This window comes from Triturus cristatus, chromosome 4_1 (genome assembly GCF_964204655.1).
Source record: "Triturus cristatus chromosome 4_1, aTriCri1.1, whole genome shotgun sequence".
Taxonomy (NCBI): Eukaryota; Metazoa; Chordata; class Amphibia; order Caudata; family Salamandridae; genus Triturus; species Triturus cristatus.
Window position 1 is genome coordinate 476,925,717 of NC_140585.1, and position 17,625 is coordinate 476,943,341.

Consider the following 17,625-nt stretch of genomic DNA (forward strand, 5'->3'; position numbering starts at 1 on the left):
GGATAAATTACTGAGAGATGAAGTCTCAAACAAAGGTACTAAATAGGAATGGCTAGGTATACTATTAGAAATATGAGAGAGTGGATGCCATCAAGCACAGAGGAGATACGTGTTTACTTGTGTCTCACATTAATGGGATAGGTAAGAATGTGGCTATTGGATGAACTGTGTGGGTAGGTGGGAATATATTTGTTTACATTATGGAACTTATCTAAAGTGCTCATGCAAACAGTCACATTGAGAAGGCGAACCATGGAAGCATGACAGAGTGAGGAGGTGTTCTACAAAAGTTAATGGTAAAGCTTTAGGATTTAATAAAAGTTATAGTTTGCCTTAAAGAACAAAAAACAATGTGCTGCTTTTGGAGCACCAGAGACAGGGGTCTCAAAGGAAAGTGAAGTAGGTGTTGTACTCGAAGAACAGGAGGAAGGTAATACATCCATAGGCTCCAGATTTTTGAGATCACAATATGAGTTGTTTTAAGAAGGATTATTAGGAAGTTGAGTCATGTTCTGCAAAGAGTGAGAGAAAATGTGTTTAATATGGGGTCACACAGAAACAGGCTCCTTATTGTTCAAGATAACAAGATAAGAGCATGCTCTCCATTAGCATCAGAAGAAGGTTGGCTAAGGTTTGCCCCTATCTGGTACTGATGGAGTTGCTCCGTGTTGTGAAGTGGCATTCAAGTATATTTTGGTTTTCATACTAGACCTGGATTGCAACTTTTCTATTATTAAAAATGATGATAAAAATGTAGGGGAGATCACAGAAAGGTGGATCATTTAGTATGAAACAACATTTTAAATTTAAGAGAGATTTTCAAAATGCTGCCAAAGACCTATTCCATTTTGGAGGCATTATGAGAGAAAAATAATGAGGTCCATTTTTAAGCTACCATTTCTCAGGTCTGCAGTGAGAGCTCCAGGGTACTCTTGCATCAACGTGTGATTGAAAGTTTTGGTTGCATTTGGGTGAATTTATCTTTTTGCAATTTAGGATCAGATTTTAACAGGCAATTCAGCTTTGTTTGTTTTATTGAGGTCGCAAAAGGAACACCAATCAAATTTCAGACACAAAATCTGCTATTCTACTAATAAAATAAGACGTAATCCAGCAGCATTAGACTAGTGTGGTATCTTTTCTAACATATCACACTTTAAATATCATTCAGAAGTTAGAAGAGCATATACTCAAGATCTTCTTAAGTATATAAAAGGAGTTCATATTTAGCATGACTTACCTCGTATTCTTTTCTATGAGAGCGGGTCCTTTTTTAGAGTGAGGATCGGCTTGTGTCTATATTCTGTGAACTTCACTACTAAGTGTGGTTTGGCTACTTTTTCCCACTCAGTGGCACTGTAGCTATCCAATACAGCCACTGCTGAGGTCCATCTATTCAGGATCACTTCACTGCTGAACAAATTTGCTGGGCCCATGTCATCACCCACATCTTGCCAGGTCTGCTGCTCACAAGTTCAGAGAACAAACTGAATGGTTAGGACAATATCACAACTCACTTATCACTCTTCTTCACCCTTGGAGCATTGCTTAGTTCTCCCAGCTCAGAAGATGGTGTGGTCAGTCTCCTTTTGTGAGAGAGATAATTCACAGCCACTCCACTTTAGACAAGAGGTCAGAATCTGCCAAGTCCTCTCTGGATCCAAGGCTCAGTTCAATTTTTTATTTTTGGTGTCCACATTTCAGTCTCCTAGCCAAGATGAATGGTCCATGTCAAAGAATTCTCAATAGATAGGCACCTCAAAAGTCATTGATCTTTCCCAGCCCTGAGGAGCATCCTGTACATCAGCCATCCTGTTTATCAAGTCAATGTGTGTCACTTCAATTAGTATAATCACACTGTTTCTTCCTTCTATATCTGAAAGATCATCTATTGCATTACTACAATTAACTCAATTTCTTACCCTCTCATTTTCTTCTGCCGTCTTCACTTTCTTGTATGGTTATTAAAAAAGCAAGATACAACCCAGATCAGTTTACTGAAAGGATTTCGTTTGTGAACAATATTCATAAAGTGTGTTGAATATGTTTTCTTTCTATACACTGTATGTACTCGATCATGCATAAACCTATTGTCTAGCCATTTATGGTTCTTTCGCATTATCTGATTCTTCATATAAAACAAAAAAACCCGAGTAAGTTTTTAGCTGATTACATTACAGTGATGCAAGGTTTAATTATAAAATCATCAGCACTCAACTAGCCCCGGGCACAATACTCTGCTACGCCAGCGAAGTATGCAGAGTTTTGCCAACTCCACGCTCTGCTGGGAACGCAAATTTTAGCAAGAAACTCCAACTCCGTGGTGCAGCGGAGTTTGCCCTGCCACCCACCTGCTTTCTGGCTTACCTGGCCATGCTGGTGATTCCTTGCCCTGCCTGGGCTGTCCTCTCCTCCTTTCAGTCACCAATTCTCTCCACTCCAGGTTTGTCCAACTTCCCAGACACTCTACGTCACTCTTGGGAAGATGCGCATGCGTGCACTTCCACAACTCTTGGGAAGACTGCGCATGGATGTGCATGAACAGTCCTCCTAAGAGTGACGTTGAGCATAGGTGAGTCAGACGAGCCTGGAGTGGAGAGAGGAGACAGCCAGGAGCACAGCCCGGGCAGGGCGCTGAAGCACCGGTGTGACCAGGTAAGTCTGCGGCTGCCTCGGGTGGGTGGCAGCAGGGTGTGGTGTGGAGCGGAGCATGAGCGTAGCGGAATTCCACAGAGTTTTTAGCCAACTGGGTGCAGCCTTTTATGTAGAGGCAGGACATAGCCTATTCAAGTGTAAGTAGGACTGGGCCCAGCTTCATCCTCCCATCCTGCCAGTGGTGTCCCATCCAAGCATACCTAAGACCTCCGTTGTGTGTGGCTGTCGAGGAGGATTACACAAAGCACAACTGTCGGCTATATTCAGTCAAGTAACCCAGGGAAAGGCTTCCAAAACATAACATGTGTATTTGTAAAGAATGCGTTCACCCAGGAGGAGGCCTTGGTACTGCATAACAGATGTTTATTGTTAACCAACTCAATGGTACTCATTTTATAGACCTCAGAAGGATGAAAGTCTGAGTGGAGCCACCTGGATTTGAATCTGTGACCATGGGGTCAAACACAGGCCCCTACAGTGTACGCATTAGTCCACTAAGCCACCAGACCTTGCCTTACAGGCGACAAGCACTTAATAGCTGAAGCAGAACAATTACAACTTTCTACAAGTGGAATTTTCAAAATTGTAATTTAAAATTCAACTTTATCATGATAGAAGATTTTTCATTACAGTTCCAAATACACATACCCTGAACTGCTAACCTGCTCCCATTTGGAAATTACAGCTTATTAAATGTAATAAGGTAACACCAATGTTATCCAATGGGAGAGGTAGGCCTTGCAGTAGTGAAAAACAAATGTAAGAGATTTTCACTACCAGGACATTTAAAACTTAACATTACATGTCCTACTTTTTAAATACATTGCACCCTGCCCTGTAGGATCTTTAGGGACTACCCTATGGGTGTCTTATATGTATTAAAAAGAAAGGTTTGGGCCTGGCAAAACTTTGAAATGAAAGTTTGAGAATTGTGCCCTAAAGGATGCAAAGGCAGGTCAGAGACATCTTAAAATGGTTAGTTATGTGGGTGGCAGAGGGAGTCCTGCAGGCCCACTCGTAACGTTTAATTTGCAGGCCCTGGGTATATGTAACACTACATTAATAGGGACCTATAAGTAAATTACATTTGCCAATTGGCAATAAACCAAAGTTACCAGGTTTTAAAGAGTGAGTGCCTGCCCTTTAACACTGGTTAGCAGTAGTAAAGTGTGCAGAGTCCCAAGGCCAGCAAAAACAAGATCAGGAAAATTGGAGAAGGAAGGCAAAACATTTGGGGAATTCTGCCCTGATCTTTTTGCCCTGCCATAGCAATTCTGCTTTTTCATCCCTATTTATATGCAACTTGTTCTTCCAGTTCCCAAATTCTAACTTTGCTGCTCCTGTTAGTTTTTGCAGGTTCATTTCTTTGCTTTTTGCCATTGTTCCTGTCAAATCAGTTCCTAGGTACTTGATGGATATTCCTGCCCTCGGAAGGGAGACTTTTCCTTTAAATTCTGGATCATGCCTTTGGAAGTTGAGATGTTCAGTCCTGCTGATTTGTTCAGATTGATGTTTAACCCTGAATATGTTGGTACTCTTGGAGCACTTTCATTGGTGATGGTAGAGAGCTGGTGGAGTCCTTCAGGAAGAGTAGTATATTTTTGTGAACATAGTAAGTTTAAATTAATGTCATCCCAATTGTATCCTTTTATTCAGTTTGTTCCCCCAGATACCGGGCATCAGTGATTCAATGTGAGTGCAAATAGAAGTGGGAAAAGAGGGAACCCCTTCCAGCTACTCCTCCAAATGTTTGTTTGTTGTGATAGTGTATTATTGAGTCTCACTATTGCCTTGGATGCATTATATCCTGCAAATACCCAAATATGGAAGCTGTCCTCCAGGCCAATCTTTTGTATGGCGTCTTCCATGAATTCCCAGTCCATCCTGTCAAATGCTTTCTCATCATCCAGAAAGACTAGAGATGTGCTTCTGTCACCCTCATTCCCGAGGTCTAAATGGTGTAGCACTTGCTAACAATGAAACCAGAGTTATCAAGTTGAATTTAATCTTTAATAACATTTTGTAGGCAGTTGCACTCAAAGTGAAAGTTTAGGATTTATGTTTTTAGATCTATTTTTCAGCCTGGCTTGGGACCCCCAATGTTAAGATCTTCTATAATAGGGGTTGTTTTCTAGGCAATTGATTAGAGATGCAAGGTCAGGTAAGCAAGTGATATTAACCAGATGCTGTAAGGGCACTGTTTTGATTTATTATTTAGCGAGAGACAACAAGCACAAACATGATGAGATCCTTGTCAACATTGTGCAAATCGAGTGACACACAAGAGTATCCATAATATTTTATGATATATATTTGCATTTGGGAGACCCCACTTTCCCTAAGTGAGCATGCTCAAGTATAATGAAGTCTAAAACACACAATCTTGACACAAATAGGCAACATAGCAGGAAAGTAGTTTGGAATGTCTATGAAAAATATACAATGCATAGTGTGTTTAATTTGGTAATATTTTTCCTTTCACAGTGTCCTATGAGTACTGTAGTCAAAGAAGTCAGAACTATTTGCTACATGCTTTCCTCTGTTGAAACTAAGGAGATCAGGGATGCCATTGAGGCTCTCCGCCTTGCGTCAGTACAGGTAAGAACACGTTTTAGTTAAAATATTGCAGTTGGACCTCAGGGATGTGAATAATCATTAAGTATCACTTTGTGTCAGTCTTTAAAAAATGGGATTGCTGGCTTCAGATGTGATTTCCTAAAACCACAAAGTTGGTTGAACAGATTGAGCATTTCTTTATTTGCATGATTAATAAAACCATTACAAAATTTTCTCTAATTCTACATGCTAAAAATATTGTAAAAAAGCTGGCGTAAAAATTCCTACATGTTATAACATACATGTTAAAAAAATTAATATCAAGGCCTGCAGGTTGAGGCATATGTATCCGAACATAAACCTTGCTAAAAAAGTGGATGAGTCCCCAAAAGCAATGACAAGATCGTGAAAAGTGCTGTTTGGACCGAGTCCTCATAACTCACATCTTATCTCAATTCAATGAAAAACAGGAATGTAAGTTGTCCGGGGGCCACAGGGATTCCCTGGGACAATATTTAAGTCCCCGGCTTTTTAAACCACCCTAAAAGTTGGCTTTACACACCCACGGGACAGGGTGCATGGTATTTAAAATTAGGACTTGTAAGGTTTTTTCAATGTTAGACATGTTCTTACAGTGGAAAAGCCCTCAACGCTGGCATACAATGTTATGTTTCATCTTTGCTATTCCTACTTAGGAAGCAACAACAGAGTTCATGTTTGAACTTTTTAAAATATTTATTACAAACCCAAATCAGTGGCAACATTGATTTTGTAATAAATATTTTAAAACAGGTAATGTTAGAAACATTGCATTTTACTTGACTAAAGTCTCTAGAAATCCATTTGCAGGCCTTCCTAACTGTCACTTACGCGCTCACCTCGTAACATACTAAGTAGATGCACACCTCAGCGTGAGGGAGATTTACATTAGAGTGTGCAAATAAGACAACTGCTTTATTATTTTGGCCCGCGGACACAGCGGTGAACCTTCAATTAACTCCTTTTGGCCCAGAGCGGGCCCCAAGGCAGTACGTGGCACACCTCGCCTTTTGGGAGACATAAGGTGGCCTTGTATTTTCAGCAGTCAACTAGGAGAGATCACAGGAGGTCTCCCACGCACGTAGTCCGACTATTATTCCTGCAACTCCTGCAGCTGCCGTGCGCGCTTGCAGGCAGCTGCACGTGGCTAACTTCCACCTCGGGGATTTTCAGTGTCTGTGCCCTCCCCCCACCCACCCACTGCACTGTGGCCATGCTTCTATAGGTCATACCCTGGGGCACTAGATCTTGTGGATACATGACTAGTGAGTCCTCCATGGAGGCCCCGCGTCATCATTTTGGGATCCAGTAATTACTACAGTCCGTGTGGGAGGCGCCCAGAGGCGTCTGTGGTCTACCTGGCGTATGGGTACAGCAAAGGGTATAATAGAAGCGCAAGAGCGCTATGGCCCATGATTTTATGATGATCTATGTATTATGATTCACGTGTTCTTATTCCCTGAACTGCTGCATTGCATGCCCCGATACTATGACATATATCATTTTGATTCCTGTTTATTTAGGATAATGAGTACCATTTCCGGACCTGCACCATACTAACAATACATGGAGATTTATATGTTTTTTGCTATAATTATATACAAGGTAACAAAAATGCTTATAATGCCTTTTATTATAACTTTGCAACATGCTGCACAACAGCCACACTACTCTACAACATAGCTTAAATACACTGGCATAGCCAATAGCTCTGACTAAACACTTATAAGGTCCAAAAGGCGAGACCTATTGGCTATGCCAATGCTTGTCCTTTTGAGGTTGATAAAATGATTGCAATGGTGTACGGTAAATATAACTCCTCTCTGACAAGTCCTTTATAAAGTTGTCTTTATTACTGCCACTAAGCCGCACTTCATTACAATGACGTCTCCACCTCTGTCATCCAGATATACACATTCTCGGGTCTGTTATGTTTATGATTGTAAAGTCATGTGGCTATATTTAAAGGCATTGCAATGCCATAGCAGTGTTAGCCTCTGCACCATTCAAGGACTAATTAAGAAAAAATTAAAATGTCCCAGTCGGCAAAGAGTTGTTGTGAAATCTCTGGCTCAATGTATGACGTTGGATGTACACACTTAGCACCTATGACGTCTGATAACCTGATGGCCGCTGCTGGACACTGAAGCAAACATCAATTTTTGTGGAATACTTCAGGGCTCAAAAGCTCTCCAATGATTTCAGTCCAACACCCTCTACTACATTTCCCGAAATGCCTAGAGGTATTTCAGTTTGCAGTGCTCACTTGCTCCAGTCCTATGATCTTTCAGAGGTACAGTCTTGTTGAGAAACCTCCCCATATCATTAATGGGCGAACTTGACACTGGTCCAATTTCCCGCAAATCAGCAGGCTTTCCTGAGCCACTGGCCTGCTGAGAAGATTCTGGTTATCTGAAGGCATGCTAACTGCGGGACACTTCCTCAGCCACGCTTCCTCGGCCATCATCCCTATCTAAGGGAGGGGCCTGTTGAAAAAAAAATCCCATTTATTGTCAAACCTGACAGAATTAAATTTTACCCTGTCCTAAAAGTACTGCAATTGAACTTGGCGACCGAGCTATATTTATACCAATGTGCAGGCTGAGACGTTTCTGACATTTCAGTCCTTCATATGACCTTGTCTGTTAAGCACAAGTGACTGACTGATTTACTTATCTACAGTTTCCTAAAACATAGCCTGTCATGATATCAACCTCGTTTGCTATTGGCCCAGCTCGGTGTATCATTGCCTCTGGCCAATCCAAGCAAACCTGTTGTAGTACAAATCTACCCGTTTACTGTAGTCACGCATGGTCAGTGTAGGTACCTGCTACTACAAAACCTCTTGCTAAAAGTAGAGCAGCAATAACTGGCTCTTACACACAAACATTGGGGGCGGTTTGAAGATGGTGTAACAGTAGGACACGTGCTTCTCTCCTCCACTCAGACCCTCCAGAATCGGCGGCCCAACCAGGCTGCTCAGGAAACCCCCCCTCATGAATTTGGGGCCTTTGCGCCACCCTACACTGGTTCTGCAGTGTTGGTGATCTTTTCTGGGCTGAGATTGGTGTGAGCAGCATGTCTTCATCTAAAAGCTGCAGCACCTACATGGATGTTGGCGGTAATATGGAACAGTGAGTGGCGAGGTGAGAGGCTTGTCTCTGGGTGCCCTCAGCTGTCATCCGTATGTCTGGCACGGGGAGGGCAAGGCCAGTGGAGTGGTGATGGCACTGTGGACCAGCCTCTCATCACGGCTTGGATTTCGCTCCATCCAATGTGAAGCTGAGGCAGCTTTAGGCCTGTGAAATGCTGCTGCAGCTAGACACAGTATGATGGTTGTCTGCCCCTGTGAGGCCCCTCCAGGTGAAAGTTTGGGAGCCCTGATCACCAAAAGACGAGTGCATGTAACCAGGGGGACCCTGGAGCATTGTGTCAGTGGCTCTAACCCTTTCTTAGTGCCAAAACACTGAGCCGAATATCCAAACTTCACAGCAATGGACCTTTTAAGATGCCTGAGAAATAAAGAAAAGTTAACAACATCCCAAACTTCAGTTTACATGTAACCCATTGGGCTACAAAGTGAAGACCCAAAAGTCAAGAAATGAGATTAAATGTATGTTTATTACAAATTCAAAGCCAGACTGATGCATACAAGTCTTAAGATGATATTGTAAAAATACAGAAGCACTACGGCAGATCAAATCATTGGCCAAAGTTTAACCTCAGTATCATAAAGTATACAAGGAATTCAGTAATAGCAATATAGAAAATAAGGAATATCATTTGATGGTTGGTATAAGATTTCCGACTCTCTTGTGTTGCCTATATGTGAGTAAATCTAAATCTAAATTTCCTAAGATAAGCCTAAAGTAAGTAGCACTAATTGGGGTAAACCCTATTTAGGACCAGTAAAGCAGGAATGTGACAGCATTGCAGAGACTTCTGCGGAAGTTCTCCAAAACCAGGAGTAATGTATAGCATAAAGCCACACAACAGAAATATAGTAGAGAAGTCTGCACCACTGTGACTCTAAAAAGGAATCTGCTTAAAACTAAGTGCCACCACTTAGTGAAACTTTCCAGAACAGTCAAGAATACCACATCACATCTCACTACTTTTCCAACATCTCGCAGTAAAACTTGGCTATTTTGTTTGATATTCCTATCTCTTGGTCTGATCATCAGAACGTCCTTGAATTTCTCCAGTCTCCATGAATCATGTTCCTCACTTTGTTCCTAATCATCTCTCGTACTTGAAAAAATTTCTCCTCGAAAGCCTCACTATCTGTCATACACAATGTGCCCTTCTCTAACTATGAGATCATGTGCACGCACCTGCATGAAAGAAGAAAATACTGCAACTAAGCAAACTTTCAAATTGAAGGTTAAACATTTGAGTACAAATACTTAAGGCCTTTGATGAAGGCAATGTTGCAAAACACTTCAATACACTTTCTAAATGCATGGTATTGGATGCATATATTGTTATAAATAAATTCAGGATACTATTCAAATGAATATGTGAGTATATATAAAGTTATCAAAATTACTCAAACTACACAAATGCTGCCACATTAAAGGAAAGGATCCAGTGCAGGGCTGGTAAGAAGGTGGTGGGGCCCATTCTTTGCATCCCAAGGGGTTCACAGGTGATTGTGGCTGAGCAACACGAGTTGACTCGAAGCAAAAAAGAGTCCCTGTTGAAGGAAATACTCACATGTGCAGGTGCCCAAAAGTCAGTCTCACACATGAGGGCTGGCTCCACAGTGCCTATGGGTAATCCTGTGCGCAGTGGTGAAGGCATGAAGAATGAACCACCAGTCTCGTACTCCTTCATTGAAGAGCTGTACCAAGGCATTTGATAGATATTGCATGCCTGAGTACCCAAGTCAAAAAGGAAGATCATCCTGGAGTCATTCTGTAGTCATCCGATGACTTCAGCCAGGCTATTCCTGCAATTATCTGGGGAAGTCATCCCAAGCCATCCTGAAGTATGCCTATAGGCATAAATATTTAAATGAGGTGACTCTAGAGTCCATCAGAGAAACGACTCCAGGATTAGTTCCAGATTACTTCAGTGAAAAGCATACGATGTTAATTTACTACTGCAGGATGGCCCCGCAATGATTTCAGGATTATACTGGATTACCACAGGATGGGTTCCTGATTATTTCAGTGGAAAACTTGTGATGATCATTGACTACTGCAGGATGATCCCAGGATGATTTCAGGATTAGGCAGTTATTACTCCAGGATGATCCTATGAGTATTTCAGGATTGTTACAGAATAATCTTGTGATTATTTCAGAATAATGCTGCATTACTCAAGGATGATCCCATGATAACTTTTGAATGGGACTTTATAAAGTTGCGATCTGATTTATGGTAGGCCACGAAAGTCAGAATAAATAAAGATACCTTTAAATTACGTGTTTAACTTGTCTCATTTGTGGGCGATTCTTTACTTTTGTTTCCCTAACTGCAAACTGAGAGGAGGTTTTTTTTTTAAAGTGAATTAAGTGGCAATGTAGGATATTCATTTTTTGCAATACACAACCCAATCTAAATAGCTGCAAATAAACATATTGTAACCAGCAGTTAGGAAAGCAAAAATGAAGCTTTTTTTTAATTTCTGAAATGTACTGGCAGCAAAGATTTTAATATGATCAAGACAAATCAATACACTTACTTGGTGATGCACAAACAAAAAATGTTCACAGAAGCCGGATTTCCACAGATTATGATTTGTGTGCTATATAGTTTTATCAGTAAAATTGTATGCCTGTGCACATTTAGTGCTCATTTCAATAGAAAATGTGAGGGCTTTAAATGACAATGCACTGCCACACAATGCCTTAGTTGGATTCCAAAATCGCCCTTCCTCATTTCCATCAAAGGCAGGTGGGTTGCAAACCTCTGGTGTTCTTAAAAAGTGGGTTGTGGTTCGAAAACGTTTGGGAACCACTGCTTTAAGATGACCTTGAGTGAATGTGAATTAATGGAAAAACGAAAACCTCCAATGTGGAACTGCATTATAGGAAAACAAATCTGGGAAAAATAATTTTAAGGACATACAAATTAATAAAAAATTAAAAGAAACATTTAAAAAGAACAATAATTTTAAGGAAAAATCCGACATTACATTAAACTTATATGGAGTTTAGGACTAGTGGCTGGTTTTTGTGTTCAAGGATGGCTAATCATTAGTAGGCCTGGGCGGTAAAAAAATTTCCGCTCGTGGAATTTGCGATATTTTGACATTTTCGTGTTCCGCGGAGAGCGTGAAAATATCAAAACATTCGCAACCTGCCGCGAAATGGAAGTATTTTTCTTGTTCGTGCTTTAAAAATGCATTCTCGCGCGCGCGCCCGTGACTTACCGGATCCCTGTGTTCGCCAACATGCTTTCCTATCCGTTCGTGCGTGCCACAAGATGTTGGATTGTTGGTAGCCGGTCGCGCCATCCAGCGAGAGTTTGCGATCGCAAACACGTCATTGCGATCGCGAACAGGAAATAAGCATCGCGAGCAAGATGGCCACGCCCATTAGTGACCGCATGGGTAAGTTGGAGATATATTTCCCCGCGAGCACGCAAAACACATCGCGAACGGGCGGGAAAAGCAATCTCCGCATCTTCGCGAAAGTTTCACGGAGATTTTGCGCAATTTTGCGATAATTTGCGAAAGTCAATTTCGCAAATTCCGCCCACCCTTATTCATTAGGGTTCCTGGGTTTCTTTTGTGGTCAGGAATGGGTACAATTCGGGCATAGAAAGGGGGTTTAGAAATGGGTGGAATCTAGGGATGCTGAGGGTTTTTAAAGTTCACTGATGGGTAGGGGTTAGGGTTAGTGAGTTTTTAGCAGTCAGGATTGGGTGGGGTTTAGGTTGGTGAGGGGTTTTAAGGATTCCTGGCTGGGTGGAGTTTTGAAGAAGAAAGTGACTTATGTTTCAGGGAAGGGTAGGAGTGGTAAAGATTTTTAATGGTTGTGGAAGAGTGCTGTTTAAGGGCAGTGAGGGCTTTTTTAGGGTTCAGGGATGGGTAGAGCTTGGGGGTGGTGAAGAGTAAATCAGAAAAGGCAGACTTGGCTTGTAATTCAATTCAGCTTACCACAGTAAAAGTACCCAGCCTTAACTGTGAGGTCTTCAGGATACGTTTAGGTTAATCACCATTCTGTGATCTTGTCTTGGCACTAAAACCACTTCCCATTTAAACATATTTTTCCCCTCATGTACGTCTATCACTTCTTTTACCATTTTGTGTTGCCCAACTCCGCCTTCACGTGCCCCGCATCCACTCCTCTCACCTATCCCTATTCTAAACAATCTCCATTATGCATCCCAAGTCCTTTCCTAGCTACTGTACACCATACCTCCCATCTATCATGTCTCCTTTCACCCCGTCAGCCAACAGCTATATCACACCCTTGCACCTGTTCCCAGCTGTGGTACATCCCTGGCTGCCCATTGTGATTTTTGCCTTGAATTCACAGCTGTCTCCTATTTGATGGCATCTTCTCTCGTCAAGTAATGTCAACTTGTTCCTTCTCTCAACTATAATTTACTTCTACTGTGATCCATCTCATCTTAATTCTATTAGCAGTGCTCCCACATCTATCCAGTGTCACTCATTCCCTGTTGACTTCTATCAATCACACTGGCACGTTCTGCCACCAGTCTTTCAATACAATATCCTTCAATCTCACTCTCTTCAGGGCTCAAAAATCCACTCACTATGGTGAGCCAGATTTAATCAGGGTGAGTTATTTTTGGAGCCTACTCATCCGGTCTGGCTAGCTAATAGGTGTTCTGCTTGATCACAAAGAGTGAATGAGCAATAAAGATGGTTTAAAATCTTATTATCTTGTCACATTTGCTCTGCTTTCAGAGACTGAGGTCAAAAGTCAGTTTGTCTTACTACATTTACTTTTCTTTCTGTGACTGAAGTTAGAGTGGAGAAAGAAGCAGAACGAGTTGTAAAGCATGAAAAATAGGTGCGAGAAGGAAAAACAGATAAAAGGAAGCGTGGGGAAAGAGGCGTGAAAGATGTGGGAACCAGACAGATGGGGTAAACAAGGAATGAGAAGAGTGAAGGGTACTGGAGAAAGCATTTGCCTTTACAAACACTCGATTTCCCTGGCATGTCAGAAACAAAATGTTTATTTTACCCGTTAGTGACATCACACATCAGCTTGGGTCCCAAAACATCACCTACCTCCGCTTCAAGCCACTAAATCATTTAATGAAAATAAATGTCGATAAAGTGAGAAGTGCAAGGGATTTTATCCCACAGAAAATGCAGTTATAATATTCACCAGTGACTACTAATTACAGCGCGAAAAATGTGAACTGTAACACACAGCTCAATTTTTGTATAGAAATGCAGTTTTGATTTTCTGATGTGTTTGTGTCCTTTGAGTAACCCTGGGCGTGACACTACGCTTCGCCCACGTAGTGTACGTAGCGCTGCCTGCTTCGCAGTTTTCGAAGTAGGCGAAGCAGGCAGCGCTACGCACATGCCAGGGCGAAGCGTAGCTGCCTGCCACCCACCACCCACCTCCCGCCCGCCCTCCTTTTAAAACATACCCTGAATGTAAAATAAATTAAAGTAAAGACACTTACCTGAAGCGCGGCGTCTCCGGGGCTCCCTCTTCCTGGTTTCCAACTTCTTCTGACAAATGCGCATGTGCGGACGCCCGCGCATGCGCATTTCTCGCAAGAAATGCGCATGCGCGGGCGTCCGCGCATGCGCATTTCTCGCAAGGAGTTGGAAACCAGGAAGAGGGAGCCCCGGAGATGCCGCGCTTCAGGTAAGTGTCTTTACTTTTATTTATTATAAATTCAGGGTATGTTTTAAAAGGAGGGCGGGCGGGAGGCGGGTGGCACGTAGTGGGGCTACACGGAGCGCGTAGTGTGCGTAGATTTGGGCACACTACGCGCTGCTTCACGTAGCCCCACTACGCCCACCCTTACCTATGAGCAACTGAAGAACGTCTCATTGAATCGGACAGCAGAAGCCAATAAATCTCCACTCCACCCAAAACCGAAAGTAATTATTACCCGACTCGTCCTGCTGGCAAAGATGATAATCCAATCTCCCTGTGCTTAGTTTATGAAATACTTTCACAGCCACCCACTGTGCCTCCTAGCAGAACATGAAAAGCGCGAGAAACGCCATACCCACACTTACAAAGTCCACAATGGCTCTCCCTAACTCTTGCTGCAAGCCACGAGCCTCTGACCTGGATGAACATTGAGGAAAAACTGCGGTTAGATATGTAATCGTGTACAAGGTCAGTAATTAGGGTGAATAAAAAGGAGAGCGTATATTTTAAGCAAATATTCAATTCAGCTGGTAAGGTTTCTTAGGTAAGTTTATTCGGTTTTAATCGGCTTCAAACTTGTATTTATTTATAAAAGCATGTTCCCTCAAGTCGGGCCTTCAACTGATAGCCAACAAGAAACGGTAAACTACATAAATTTCTTCGCAACCCAGCCATAGAAACAGGAAAAACAACATTGCCCCTCGATTGTTAGTTGACACCAGCTGGGATTTTACAATCCAGTCCAAATTGCTTGCTCATAATGCCTTTTCCTGCAGCAGCTCCTGGACAACACGTTCCGATCTCCAAGCACTCAGAAAACGTAAAGATCCTTTAATAAACGAAATACCGGCGTGGCCCGCCTGCTTCCTAGAGGAAATCACACAAACGTTTGAACGGCGTGTGATATAACTTCCGGCGCCAACGGATGTGCATAGGAACTTTACAAGAAGAGTGTTTGAAGGCATTCATTCGGAGAAAATACCGTTTTTCTTTGAGGTATTCATATGCAAATGAGTGCACACAAGCAAGGACAATCGGGTGCAGCAGTAAGGAGCAATTAACTTCTCTTGTGTATTTTCCAAGTCTAACTTTTGTTCCCAAGTGTTCAAGTTGAAAGCGGGTTGATCACAGAAATGTTGAAAAAAGTGAATGTTGGAGAGGAGGCGGAACAAAAAATAGTAATTAGTTACAAAAGTCACATTGCAACACAGTCCTTAACATAACAACCATTGGTAAGCCTGTAGGTTTCACTTTTGGGATCACTGGCTTTGCCAATACCTTTTGGTGAAACTGTACAGCATTGAATAAAAGCATTATTTACTCATGCTGTGCAGCATTACCAAAAGAAACAAGCATTTACAATGCAACGGTCTCGGCATTGTTAAAGTTAGAGCTATTGGCATTGCTCATGACAATGCCGTTTCTTTAAATGTTTTAAAAACAAAAACATAAACAATTTCATGAGCAATGGCAATAGCTCTAACTTTACCAATGCCGAGACCATTGCATTCTAAATGCTTGTTTGGCATAGTTATGGGAAAGCCACATTTGCCACATAAGCCATCATCTGCTGCATAATCTGCAGATTTTTTTTTAACAAAAAAAAAAAAGTTTCTAGCTCAGACAGATCAAAGGTTACTAAATACATGGTGAGCCATATTCCTGGAAAGGTTGACCGGTCATCCTTACATTAGTTCTCCATGCTTTGGGTATCACATTGGTACTAATAAGCTGAATTGTTTTCCCAGTCAATGTTACCGTGTGTAAAAATGATAAAATAGTACGCGAATAATATCACAAAATGTACCGCAAAATGCCGCATAAACTGCCTTTCTTTGCTGCATAACTTAGCCAACCGTGCCGCATAATTTGGTTCTCCTATGCTGCGTAATTCGAGTGGTCCTGCCTATTATCAGTACTCGAAAAGTTTGAAAGCGCCCCCTTTGTTTGTTGAGGAGGGTGGGTGAGGTCCAGGGAGATCAAATAATATCCACAAACACATCGTACAGACACCAGCACATCAGAAATATAGAGTTCAAAATAAAGCGTTATATTCACATTATCAATGTTTGAAACAGTGATTATGGTACTAAATGTTGTTCTTTCATGTCCCCCACCCCCTTCTCCATATTTTAAGTTATTGCACATCTTATTCATGAACATAATGTATCTTTTTTCGGGCTGCTTTGTGAAAGTTATTCAATATTTATGTACTTTTGAAAACATTAACAAAGAAGCGTGATGATTAAAAAAAGACAAAAGAAAGCGTTAGGCGTGGAAGGAAGGGGAAAGGAGGGCCGATTTAGAGTGAAGAGTGAGAGTGAAGAGTGAGTGCCGTCTTGCCTTTCGCTCATTATCACTCACCTGTGAGAGCGGGGGCTCTGTGTGGTGGTCATGTCGACAGTCGTCTCTTTCTCTCCAGTAGGGTCGGTTCCCTTCTCTCGACGCAGACGGTTCTGGTCACTGCAGGCTGCTAACTACAGACTTCCTTGTCCAGTGTTCACACTACAGTGTTTCCAGGTCACTGCAGACAGCGGGTCACTGCTCTCACAGTAGGATGCTCTTCTCTCGCTCTCGCTCAAAGCTCCCAGCTGCAGCCTCAGTCTCTGCTCGCTCAGTCCTCTGCTGTGATTGTATACCTTCCCCGGCTGTCACGTGACGATTGAACAAAAGTTGCTGATAGCTGCCTTTGAGTTTGAGATTGCTCCAGAGCCGAGTGTTCACATGGGGGTGAGGGGAGGGGAGTGGGGTCAGACTGACACAGCACGGAAAACAGGAAGCAAGCGCCGAACTCCCGGAAACGGGGAGAGGGAGGGGGGGTTTAGGGCCTCAGAGTCAGGACAGAGAGCGAGTGAGTAAGACTGAGACCCGAGTCCGAATTTAGGGAGACTAAGGAAGCATTAGACTGACAGAAAAGAAAATGAACAAGCTGGAAGCTGCGAGCTGCACGAACCTGATGCTGGACACCACCGCCTTTCTTCGAGGCAGAGCAGAAATGCCTCGGAGAAACGCAGTGGCGTTTTCGGATCCGGGGGCGTGTTTTTCTGTTATCTCCTCTTGCCATTGGCTGGAGGAGATAATTAGACTTTCTGAAAAAAACACGCCCCCGATCCGAAAAGGACGGCGCCTGATCGGAGTGACGGGACCTCTTCTCCAATGGCTGGCCAGCATTCAAGAGGCCAGCCAATGGAGAACAGGGGAGAAGAGGGGCGGGTTCAAGCCCCTCTTCTCCAAGTCATTAAATCTCCGACTTCCGGTTCTGCCTTCGGCAGACCGGCGGTCCTCGACCTAAAAAGGTCTCATTATATGGCCACCAATGACTGCTTAAAATTCTAGACACCTATATGCATACCATGCCTACAAAATGATGCGTAATCTCCCATAATTTTGCTGTCATTTTGCATAATTATGTTGTAGCAAATTACACAAATTATGCCCACCCCTCTTCTGCTCTCTCCATCAAGGTTTACTTTTTATTTTTTAATTGTTTTTCTCTGGGACCAACAGTTGCATATTGCTAATGTGTTGGTACCTAATCCTCAGGAATGCTTTAA

The 17,625-nt window shown here is 42.4% G+C and overlaps 1 protein-coding gene across 11 annotated transcripts in view; it reads left to right on the forward strand.

The window, feature by feature from the left end:
• PIK3C2G (phosphatidylinositol-4-phosphate 3-kinase catalytic subunit type 2 gamma) overlaps nucleotides 1–17,625 on the forward strand; it is a 2,048,585-nt gene that overhangs the window by 852,160 nt on the left and 1,178,800 nt on the right. For all 11 annotated transcript variants that reach the window (XM_085652678.1, XM_085652687.1, XM_085652677.1 and 8 more), the window contains one exon: nucleotides 5,140–5,253. In XM_085652678.1, coding sequence (XP_085508804.1) covers nucleotides 5,140–5,253 — 114 coding nt within the window. The remainder of the gene's footprint in view (nucleotides 1–5,139; nucleotides 5,254–17,625) is intronic.